The sequence below is a fragment of the Phalacrocorax carbo genome, chromosome 1 (genome assembly GCF_963921805.1).
Source record: "Phalacrocorax carbo chromosome 1, bPhaCar2.1, whole genome shotgun sequence".
NCBI lineage: Eukaryota > Metazoa > Chordata > Aves > Suliformes > Phalacrocoracidae > Phalacrocorax > Phalacrocorax carbo.
Window position 1 is genome coordinate 133,761,828 of NC_087513.1, and position 12,581 is coordinate 133,774,408.

At 39.4% G+C, this 12,581-nt stretch overlaps 1 protein-coding gene across 6 annotated transcripts in view; it reads left to right on the plus strand.

Moving 5' to 3' along the window:
- The window catches only part of CTPS2 (CTP synthase 2), a 73,526-nt gene that overhangs the window by 43,782 nt on the left and 17,163 nt on the right, over positions 1 to 12,581 (plus strand). For all 6 annotated transcript variants that reach the window (XR_010376529.1, XM_064474893.1, XM_064474890.1 and 3 more), the window contains one exon: positions 10,810 to 10,906. Coding sequence is in view for 5 of the 6 variants with exons in the window: in XM_064474893.1 (XP_064330963.1) it covers positions 10,810 to 10,906 (97 nt within the window). In the remaining variant the exon portion in view is untranslated. The remainder of the gene's footprint in view (positions 1 to 10,809; positions 10,907 to 12,581) is intronic.

Consider the following 12,581-nt stretch of genomic DNA (forward strand, 5'->3'; position numbering starts at 1 on the left):
CTACAACTTGTTTCTCCTGCTCTTTGATTCTTCATTCTGCCTTTGGAGACATAAACTATTAGAGGTGCAGGTGAAGAACAAAAATTATTTTTGTATGGGCACCATTAAATAGCCGCTTAGTTTGCCTTTGCAAGGTTGTGGCTGTTCTGTATTGCTTTGTATGAGAGCTAGCTGCTGCGCTAGCCTCATGTTGTGTGATACTGTGCCAGCTGGTGACACAGCCTAGAACTTCTGCTGTGTGGCAATATCTTTTGCTGGTTGCTTGGTAAACATTTGTAGCATTTGAGTGGATCACTGCATTATCTGTTGAATTGATCTGTACCCGGCCACCCACACTTTTCACAGAGGATGTCTGAATTATGCTGGGTGTGTTCACCTGATGTCATGCTAATTAAATGCCTACTTGATTTGTGGTGTTTTAAAGGTGATGTTATTCTATAGATGTTAGTTTCTTAGAAACAATATTGATAAAATATTTCCTGTAGGCTTTCACCATCATGTTGCTAGGTAAGAAGTGATCTGAAGATCCATTTCTCCTCCTCTCTGGCCTTTTTGCTAATGGTTCTCCACATGCATGCACACATCCCTTCTGCTTTTCTCTTCTTACTTTCTCCTATGAATCTCTTCCTATCTGATTATATTTTAAAAGTGTGTACCACATTCATCTGTAAAACGGAATATGTAGATTTGCAGTTCTGGTTTTATGATCTGTTAGCAAACAGGAACTGCATAGGTATGTCTGTACTGTCATGTTAACTCTGGACCTCACAGTTGTATCCAAGTATACTGGTGTTGTTCACTGGTGCCTTGTTGGGGAGGAAGTGATTAATATTTGAGCTCTGCCTATGTAGGAGGCATGGATGCAACTGGTCAGGCCACTTACCTTTCTAAACGCTGTCTGAACTTGATCCCGATACCTATATAAACACAATTAAGGAAAGCCATTTCCAAAGGAGTCTTGTCATTTGATGTTGAAGGGGATAGATTTAGTGTGCTGGGGGAGGATCACAACATCTGCAGAATTAAATTAAGATCTGGACAGTGATGTTTGTCAGGTTTTTGGAGGAGGCAGAACAAAGACAGCAAGACAGGAAGGATCCTGCTCAGAAGGAAGACATCGTGGTTTCTGCTTAAAATAAGAAAGATCTGGATTGTAGGTTATAAATCTTCTACCAGAGTTGTTCTAGGCAAGATGATCTTCGGACAGCTGAAGCTTTTCTGAGTGGAAGCAGGAAACTATTATATGTAGTATAGAGCATGTGACTCAAAGCATCCCTGAAATGGCTGGCAGAGGTAATTAAGTTAATTAATCTCTGCTATGATATTTTTTTATATAAATATCTCTCTCATTCCTTTTGGTTTTCTGAAGCTGATGAGATATGTACTGTTGTTGGATAGATGGTAATAAAAATGCCAAAGTACTTTCTTTGCAAGATAATCTAACTGGTTAAAGTTGGATTGTTGTAATCATCTCCCTACGCTTTCTTATTATTTTTGTTCTAATACAGTTTACAGCATTCTTAAGAAATTCTAGAATTAAAAGTCGGTGCCTTGATTACCATTATATGATATCCAGCACTTGCTTTAGTTCTTCCAGTTCTCCAGCTGGAACGAGAAATGTTATGATACATGTGTGGGAGGGAAGATAATGACCCATGGAAGTAATCTCCATTACTGCTGTTGACTTCTTGGGGGAAAGAAAATCCCATTACTCATTGCTTAAGAGCTTTCCAGAGGACTAGATGTCCATTCTGTATGCCTAATGAGAGATCCAGTGTTCAGATTGGTCTCTGTAATTTACAAAAAGTTTTACAGGCATGAAAGACCAGATAGGCCAAGGTACTTTTGTCTTGGGCATACCATGGAAGACTAGTAGTAGTAGTAGTAGTAGTAGTAAAAATTAGTGATTGTGCCTGAAGCTTTCTGTCTAGAAAGTCTCTGTTATATTTCTGTTCTGCTATTAGTCCACAAGATTATCGTTACTAGAATATCTCAGATTAGTAAATTAAGTGGGAGGACCACTAAGTAATGGGGTGGCCACCTTCAGTTCTATAGGTCCTTTCATTTTGTATGCTGTTGTTATGGGCAACAGAATGTTACCAAGTAGTAGAGGTGAGGGAACTGGCATGACATTTAAAAAGGAGTTAAACCAAACCAAAAGCTTCCAAAGAGAGGAGGGCAATACAAAAATGCATATAAAATATTCCAAGATCTCTACATAGTAGACATCAATTCTGTTAAAACAGTAAAAGTGATCCTGCTTGCCTTCCGAAAGCAGTTACTTTAGCTTGCACAGTATTGTTCCTGGTTGTGATCCTTTGCAAGATGCCATTTCAAAATGCAAAAACAAAGAAAAGAAGGGGATGGAAGGTAGGAAGAAGCATGACTACTCCAGCCTTCATTATCTACGTTTCTTCATTATCTATATCTATCTTCATTTTACAAAGTTACAGCTTAAATAGAAAAGAAGAGTTGAAAAGAAATAAACTTGCTCATCAGAACAAATTGCTTCAATTAAAGGTTACAGTGGTTGGCATGAGCTGGTTGTTTTGTGTGGTTCTGCAGAGTGGACTCAGCTGAACTGCCTCTTATTTGAATTAGATTGGCACAAGATTTTGGCACTGTGAGTAGAGTAGCATTTACTTTCACAACTGTCTGCAGCTGTCGACAACTTCAGTGGGATTTTTTTTTTTTGCAAAGATAGACAACCTGCAGAATACCTGTAGAAGTTTAACATGTTTGCTCAGCAGTGTCTTTGAAACACTTCAAGATATTTTCTTACTACTTTGCCTTTACTTGGGATCTTGGATCGTATTGTGGTTTTTGTTCTTAGAAGTTAAGAGTTAAATATTAAGGAACTTTTTCTGAGTAAGTGTATTATTTTTCCTTCTATTCAGCTGATTTTCATAAAATGCTCACCTATCAGAGATACTAATTTAGCTCAGCTAGGAGGGAATTCTCTTTTTCATGTACAAATGTCAGGTTTTAAATTCTGATGTCTGTTTCAAAAGGTGATCAATCAATCATTAAAGCTTATGGTCTGCCACTGATCTTTGGACATGGTGTGAAGCATGATATCCTAAGAGAGTGGTACTAGGCTGCTTCCTACATATCTAGCACAGAAATCCTTAAGGAGCTAGAATCCTTTATTTCTGTTTCATTCATTTACTCCAGATTCTAAAAAAGGCATTTTCTTGTGCCAGTATTACACAGTGTGATAGTATATTTTTTCCTTCAGTTTAAAACCTCAATTTAATGATATATTAATCAAATGTACAGTAGCTAAAGCTAGTTGGTGAAATAATTTTAAACTGCATGGAATTGTTAATCTCAGTCAAGCATGTGTTGTTAGATAATGTAAAAATGATTTCTCAGGATAAATCAGACAGAATAAAGCCACTTGTCTTAAAACAGAAGTTAAGCCACAAAAAATACAGATATGTTTAGGTTTGTATTTTAATAACTGACATGGATTTCAAGCTCTAGATAGTGTTTGCGCTTTCTTTATTCTGGGAGAAGAGCTCTTTCAATTTCAAAGTACAGTATTGTACCATTACCATACCTTTTTTTCTCTTCAAATACCTATCCTTTTGATAGGATGCTTTTCCATCTCCAATAAATGAAATAATCCACAGTTGTATTTTATTTCCATGGCAGCAACTGCTATATTTTAGTGTGTGCACACACGAGTTCAATAAATTTGTGGCAAATGTGCCTCCGTACCTGTATTGGCAGGCCTGAAAAAGGGGGAGGGCTTACAAAAAAACAATTAGAAACAAATGGCTGTGGCTTGCTGTTCTGATTCGCATTGGAAAGGGATTACTGAAAAGAAAACTTTCAACTGATCCAGGACCTTTCCAGGGATTTCTTCTTGGTTCTGAAGTTAGCTGGGAAGTTTTATCCCACACCAGGGATCTCTGCAGGGAGATCTGGGTAGGCTGGAAGGGTGGGCTAACAAGAGCCTTATGAAGTTCAACAAGGACAAGTGCAAGGTCTTACACCCAGGAAAACATAATCTGGGAGCGCAGCACAGACTGGGATCCACCTGGCTGGAGAGCAGCTCTGTCAAAAGGGACCTGGGGGTCCTGGTGGACAGAAAGCTCAACATGAGCGAACAGTGTGCTGCTGTGGCCAAAAAGGCCAACAGGATGCTGGGTTGCATCAAAAAGGGCATCGCCAGCAGAGATGGAGAAGTCATTATCCCGCTCTACTCAGCGCTTGTCAGGCCACCCCTGGAGTACTGTGTCCAGTTCTGGTCCCCGCTATACAAAAGAGATGTGGACGGGCTGGAAGGGGTCCAGAGAAGGGCCACCAAGATGATCAGAGGACTGGGGAGCTGCCATATGAGGATAGGCTGGGAGAGCTGGGTTTGTTCAGCCTTGAGAAAAGGAGGCTTAGAGGGGACTTCAGGGGCAGCTACAAAGAAGATGGAGGTTCCCTTTTTACAAGGAGTCCCACGGAGAGGACAAGGGGGAATGGACACAGGTTGCTCTTGGGGAGATTCCGATTGGACACCAGAGGGAAATTTTTCACATTGAGGACAGTCACCCATTGGAATAATCTCCCCAGGGAAGTGGTTGACTCGGCCACATGGGACACTTTCAAGATTTGTCTGGACAGGGTGCTGGGCCATCTTGTCTAGACTGCGCTCTTCCTAGAAAGGTTGGACTAGATGATCCCTGAGGTCCCTTCCAACCTGGGATTCTGTGATCTCTACTAAGGACAATCTCACGTCTCCTTGGCTAGTTGCATAGCTTAGCTAGTAGGGCTTGTCTGTGGCCAGTGTTCCATGGCAGCTGCCTGTATCATATAATAATTCTGAGTCAGAGACCATCAAGCATACTACTGTTTAAACAATCTCGGGCTGTAAGTGTTTGATTATCCCTGTCTCATCTTTGTGGCCAGGGTGTTTGGCGAAGAGAGCAGCAGGCTCTGTCTCCCTTTCTAGGTTCTTCCCTCTGCTTTTTAGAATGCTCACAGACGCAGACTTGATTTATGCCTTCCTCCTTCAGATACATCTTATGTGGATTTAAGTGAGTTTGGTAAGGGCAAAATTTCACCTACTAGCCATTTCAGTTGGAGAAGTCAAAGGCAGTGACAGAGTTCCGATTTTTTAATAGATATATGTGGTAGGAAGGGAAGGATATTTCTGAAATTAAATTAGTGAGTATTTGGTCATTAATTGTAATGCGAACTGGACCAGTGCAAAGCCCAAGAACACTTTTCCACTTTCTTTTAGTTATTCAAGTCTGTGGCAAATCCTGCACTTCCTGGCCTGGCATGACTGGCACTCCAGTGTATGTCTACAGCCAGCACTGTCTGACCCTGTTCCTTTCGCTAACACTAGCAGTCTGAAAATTTCTTCTTGATTAAGTCTTTAAGCTCACTCTAGGTCATGTGGTTGGAATAAGTAGAATGAGTTCTAAAATGCTGTTAAGCAATATCTATATGGGCTTGGCATATCAACATCTCCATTAACTTTTTCAGTTCACTGCACTATGCTTATGAGTGAGTAAGCACTGTTTGAAAAAAGTTACACCCTTTATGACTTTTTCTGAAGAAAATCTTACAAAACATTCTGTACCAGTATTTCTGCTTATTCACGCAGAATCCTTAGAGAGTTTTTAGGCTTTAATTAAATAAATGCTCTAGGGCAATTATTTAATTCAATATAGGAAACAAGGAATTTCTGGAGAAGAGGATTGCCCAAACTGGAAAATGGTTGACAGTAACATGCTATTTGTTGGAATATCGGGATACTGTACTGTAGTTCAGTAAAGAGAGTAGAGGACAGGATTTTTCAAGCTGGTTACTCATATCACTGTGTAGCTGCGTGAATCAGCTATTGATGATTTCTGCTTTGATCTTATTTGCGATGGTGGTCATCTTTTTGAAAACAAATATTACTTCAGTCAGAGTAATAGAGCACCGAGTAGTCTGAAATCTGCAAGTGGCTTTATGGCAGCTAGTTCCATCCTAGAGGGCTGAGTGCTTTAGGCAGGTGGGCAATGATTTGCTAGGAACTCGGGTATCTTTAGGGGACAAGGGAGTAAGGGATTCTGGCAGATATGTGATCCCTGCACTTTCCTTCAGTAACTGAAAATGTTAAAACCCTGGTTTCGAATGAACAGGGGAAGAGTGTCTTTTTACTTTACTTGCCAAGTTGGAAGCTGTCAGTATCACTCTTAGTGTTGTACCTGTCAATTTTTTCTTTGAAATGTTTGTACTGTTGTTTCTAAAATGTTAGTGTAAAGATCCCATTTGTAGGTGGCTGCGTCTGTTTACTCATGAACTCGTGACTGAAACAGATCAGATCAAATCTAGCAAGTACTGACTAATACTGCAGAGAAATTATGGAAGTGTCAATAAAAGAATGGGTTCCTCTAGTTTGGGTTGAGTCCTTGTCAGTTTGTCTTGCTGGTTTTGCTGTGTTCAGCAGGGATTAATATTCATCAGTACCTGGCACTGTATTCCCTGCTCCTGGCAGCTTTCCCTTTGCACCCCTCTTCTGTGCTGAGTGTCTGAGAGCCTCTTTTCAGTGTTCACTTCATCTTTAGGGTCGGGGCTTCTCCTGATGCTTTGATCAGCACTTACATGTATAGCAATTTCTTTCAGCAGTGACAAATCATTTGCTTGCCAGGCAAGGGAAGACTAAAAAGGCAAAAAAACTAAAAACCTGCTTCCAAAGCTGACTTACCAATGAGTTGTTCAAATCAAGTAATGCTCCCCTCCCTCCCTGCCTGCCTTTTTTACCCCTCCTCCCAAGGTAACCAAGGTAGATATATTTCTCAAAGTGGTGTTGCAGGACATGAGATAAAACTTAATGGTCCTGGGGTGATCACTAAAATTATAACTGTTGGGTTTTCAGGGCCTCCTTCTCTATGCTGAGTGTCTGGGCTTGAGAGGTTTTCTCATTAGCTTTTAATGTTTCCTAACAACAATGAAACGATTCAAGCAGCAGATTTCTGAAAGAAGACTGGAGTTCATGGGTAGTTAAAGTCACTATTCATCAATAGCATGATTTAGATAAGACTTTTTTTATATCTAGAATGTGCTTTGTGTTATGTCAGAGCGATTAATTATTTACTTCGTGTTGGCTGTCTGGTGGGCAATACGTGATCTCTGTAAAATCCCCGTAGTGTTGGCAGTTTTCAGAGATTTGGGCAAGAAAAACCTAATTAATGCCTTATTGCTTCTTGCACCCTCCCTAGTGATGATGCTTTGTTGCTTGTGTGGCTGTTGTTCTGTGCTGTTCTCTGCTCTTCAAAGAACTAATGCATAGTAAGAGCTGATTTGTTCTGTGGCAGGAAGCATAAGCTCTTCGAAGAATCTATACAGTTGCACAGTTGTTCATAATAACCACCACTTGAAGGTTCTTCATCTTTTATCTGATCAAATAAATTCTGTAAAATATGACAAAATTTTCCATAATATAGGTTGCTTTTCTGATGCTTTTTACTGTCCTTGGGCTGTAGGGCAGCAGTGCCACTTTGTTTTCAAAAGCTTCTTGCACAGACTGTTGCAGAGAAAACTATGCAATATATAAACGTTGAGGGTTGTGCTGTCGTAGTTGCTGAAGCTGATCTGAGCCGCAGAGAATATCAAAAAGGAAGATCCAGAGTCAGACTAGTTCTGAGGTATTACTTCATGAGTATCTCCTTTCCTCACCTGACTATAAAAATTAATATTCGAGGCCTTTTCTATTTTCTTACTGTCATAAAGCTAAAAACCGTGGGGAAGATGGAGAGCTGGTTTATATGCACATATCAATAGCAAAACATGAGCGCACACACACACACACACAGAGTAAGCTGCTTGATATTGAAACTCAATACAGCTGTCATATTGGCAGAAATTCTGCCACGGGTAGAAATAAGATTCAACAGTTGATTCATGCAATGTTTCTTAAAAGACACCTCAGTTAAGACTTAGCAGTGAAAGTTTTAAGGGTTGGATCCTCTTCTGAATATGTGCCCCTGACCATGCCAATGTAGCTGTTGAGACAAGGAAGCAGGCCTTTTAGAAGACAAAGATTAACTGGGGGAAAATGCCCTAATCTTCCCTGCAAGGCCATTTCTCCAGTGGAATTTTTGTTGGGCTTGCAGCCCCATGTCAGGTTGTGACCCAAAGGGTGGCAGAAGCCCTTGGCCAAGCAGATGAAGCTGTGCTTTCCCAGCCTGGCTTCGTTCCAGGCTATTATCTAGAGCTTGAGTGGAACTCATGAGTGGTCTTTCTTGTTTGCCTACTGAAAGAAGGAAGAACTGAGAGTCTGGCCATAACCTGTTTGAACTGATATGCTCTGTTTAATGAACAGGAGACCATATGTTTGCTTTTGAGGCTTCCTGGAGAACACATTTAAGCACAGTAAATTAGTGAAATCTGCTATGGACTTCATTTGGAGCCAGTGTTTCAACTGGGGAGCTTAAGAGCTGAGTGGTGTCCTTCAGGAAGTTACTGTCCCACTCATTGTGTCCCCATGCTTTCTTCTATTTATGGCATTATGCTCAAAATGTTTTGATAGAGAGAATATCTTAGTACAACAAATACTGAATGCTAAAAGGTGAAAATAGTGAAATCTAATTTTTGGGTGGGGAGAGGGAACACCAAGCACCTGGGTATTACCATGATTCAGTTAGCAAAGTTAGACCAAAACATCCTGCTCCGAGTTTTTGGGAAGAAAAATCTAAAGCTGAGATTAGGGGACGGTATTTAGGTGCTTGATACACTTTTGCGAATGAAGGAAATCTCTGATGTTGACTTCAGCATCCAAACTTAAAAAAAACAAACAACCAAACAAGAAAACTCCTCATTGTTTTTCTTGTCAACTGCAAATATTCATTAAACAGCTGTTAAAGTAAAATTTCTGTAAGTGGAGGAGAAGCATGTACTCCAACTTGATAGCTACTTGATAGCTACTTGTTACCACTTCATCTTTGTTTGACAAGAGTCAGGAGCACTTTAGGGTTATCTGTAGTATGGGTGTAGGCAAATAACACCCCATGGAAAACTTGTGTTTGATTTCAGAGGGTCAATGTTTGACATATACACACAGTCTGTTGTATACATTCTAGCTACTTCTGACAGCCTGTGGGGTTTTTTGTGGTCACTACTTCAGAAAAAAAGTGAAAATAAATGGAAGAAAAATAACATAAAGTCGGACAATCTTTTTTGAAGTAATAAGGATAATGTAATAATTACTTTTTTGAAGTAATAAGGATTCGATTAATGATTTTTTTTTTTTTTAGTTTTTTTTTTGTGGTTTTATTAGCTGAATGTGCTGCATAGTCCTCACCTTCATGATTTGGGAGGTAGTTGGGGGATTTGGAATATCCCACTGTTTTGATCACAACTTCTGCTTGTGACATTTTATAATGAGTATATAGCTTATAAATAACATTTTGAAGGTATAAGGTTATACAGAGATAATTGCACAGCTGAAATGCATTGGCACAAGGCCAAAGGCTAAGCACTTTCCACCATCCCTTCTAAATTGAATAACTTCACTTTATGAAGTGAATCGTCAGAAATTGTTTTCATTACTCCCAGAGGGCAAATTAAGGTTAATAAAAATCCAATTCCAGATTACCCGCATGTGTGAATATTTGTATTTTTAGAACCTTTCTTTGTCAATTTCATTCCTCATTGACTGTGTGTATGTGAATACAAGCAGGTAGGTCGTAGTTTAAGCTCATGTGTTTCTACAGTTTTGAACTGTTTTGCCCTTGTGAGACAGTCTTCCTTTAAACATGATTGTGAGTCCCAGTAGGATTTTTCAAACGGAGCAAAACTAGACACACTCCTTCCACTAAGCCATTGCTTCTCACATCCCTTCAGTCCCACCATCCTGGATTCCACTTGACCCACATAGCAGCCATTTGACCCATCCGATTCAGTCCTCAAAACCAGTATCTGTATATCCATTTCTTTACATTTTTGTTAAATAGCATGTTCTTCATACAGGGTAACACAGTATTTTGTGGATTCTTAGGCGATCTGAGAGACCCTTTAGTAAAGGTGAATTAGGGGGAAGGTTTTTCATTTTCTCCCTGTGATAAATTAGTTACGTATATAATCTGAAATAGCACACACATGTTGGAGTCATCTCTTGTACTACTCCACTTTTATGACATTATAGTCTTGTTACAAGTGCCCTCTTCTTTTCTCTTCACTCTGCTGCTCCATGCCCTCTTCTTCTTCCAACTTCCCAAAAGAGAGGACTTCCACTGTCTCAGCAAGACAGCTGTTTCTGCCTCTTAGCATCAGGAAGAATTTTGTATATAAAGAACAATGTAAGAAAGGGCCGAATGTACAGTAATATTTACCCAGGATAATCTTCCAGCCTCTATCACTGTGTGGTTCAGGGTGTTGCTTTTTCAGAGATGGTGTCTTTATCACTCTTTTCATGGGTTTTTTAAATCTATGAATTTATCAGTTTTTAAAAATCTTATATAACACCAAGAATAGGTTTTGACAGAATTATGCTATTGCTAACATTTTTGTATCTTATTTTTTAAAAAGAAAGGCTTTTTTCCACCCCCAAAATTAAATTAAGGAATTAATAAATTGCTTTTGTTGTTCTTAACATTAAATGAAAACGTTTCACACCAGCTAGTTAATATCCTCAGTCTATTACAGTCCCAATACCGCAAACAAAGCATTAGGAAAACCAAGGAGAAGTCATAACTGGGAATGCTTGGAGGAAAAAGAAATCATGTTACCTTTTATAAATCTATGCAGCCTATTACACAATTGTTGCATATTTTTTTTCTTTGTTGGATGAAACAGTGTTTAAATAATTTTTCTCTACAGGTTATTGACATGCCAGAACACAATCCTGGAGATATGGGTGGAACAATGAGACTGGGGAAGAGGAGGACTGTTTTCAAAACACAAAATTCTGTTTTAAGTAAGTTACATTTCTGGTCTTATGACTTGCCTTATGAATAGAAACTCTGTAACATGGCAAAGCGAAAATGCCAAAGCGCATTCTGTTAAAGGACTGCAACCTCAAGCAAGCAGTTGGGCGACAGCTTCCCCAAGCTCATTCACTCTGATCCTGTTCCCATATTAATTTACCCAGGGTCAGAATGTAAAGAAAGAAATGAGAGACATCTGGAAGTGCCAGTGAAAAGGTCAGATAGGGCCCAATGCTTTAAATAAACAATAAGAAGTCTGTTGAGATAATTGAAATGCATTTTATAGTAGTTTAGTTTATTATTTTCTTGGGAAGATCAGTGTATTGAACTAGGGCTTCTTGTTCTACCCTGAAGCCTTTTGCTAGAACTAACACAAACTTCTACCCATCATGCTCTTGCCAGGCCTAAACATTCCTCGTCACTCCCTCGAGTTGCCAGTGGGCCTCAGCCTTAATCGTCATCTGGCCTCCCTGCCTTAGTCCTCACCTTGTCTTGACAATGTTTGCTAGTTTGTATCCTAATTGTAGCCAAACCCTGCTTAGCTCCAGTCTCTGATCCAGCACTGCCCTAGGCCTAGCCCAGCCCTGGAAACAGTCTTGTGTTGGGAAAGCAAATTTGTTTCAGGAAAGGAAAATGATTTGCTGTAACAGGATGCCTCAAAAGGCAAAATAAAAGCAACCAGAACATAGAACAAATAATTCAGTTTGATCTACGTGCATTTTAAAATTGAAGTAATACTTGTCTCCTATTAATCAGCCTATTGCACACTCGTAATATGTGATGCTGAAAATGTGTAAAAAGTGGTTTCTTATCCATCAACAAATATGGGCATATTTCTTGTATTGCCCTGCCCCTGACATTGATCTGAGCTATTACCATATTTAGTTATGCTGAACTTACTTCTGAGCTTTTAAAAATGACATCTACTTCAGCAGGAGACCAAAGTGTAATACATATGCACATTTAGTGAAAAAATCTGCCTTTATAGACAATGCCTGTGCTAGTCATCTGGCTGACCTGGGTGATATTTTGCCTAGGTGTGATATAGATATGCATAACACAATGACCAAGTTGTGGCCTAAACACTTCTTGGAAAGGTTAATAGAAATTAACATGTGTTTTAACTCTTGACAAGTATTATGAGCTGTTCAGGTGACCATATTTATCAAAGACTATAGAAAGCTCTGGTAGTTTACTCAGGAAATCTGATTCCTGTTTCTAATGCTTTACAGCTTGAATAGAAATAATGGTTTTGAAAAGGTGGTTCCTTCAAATTAACACATACACCACTTTTTGTAAAATTGCAGTACTATCATTCCACAATTTTTGGAGACCGTGGCACTCTAATTCTTGAACCAACCCCTAAGCAAGACAGTAATCCTAATGACAGTAGGATAAACTGAGAGCAGAGTTTGAGCTGTGAGAGATATGATTAAATCCTGGTTTACTGCGTAACTCTAACTTACTCCTTCTTGCTCTGGAATGTAGACTGTTCCAGATTAGGCTCAGAGGACTGCAAGAGTCATTTGGGTAATGAGATCAGGAAAACAAAGGAAAACCATATTCTCTGTTTGTCATTGGAGGTATTATGCCAGCTGCTGTGCATAGTCTATTAAAATGGAACAGATTCTACTAAAAGGCTTCTTTCACTGCACCTTTTGCATA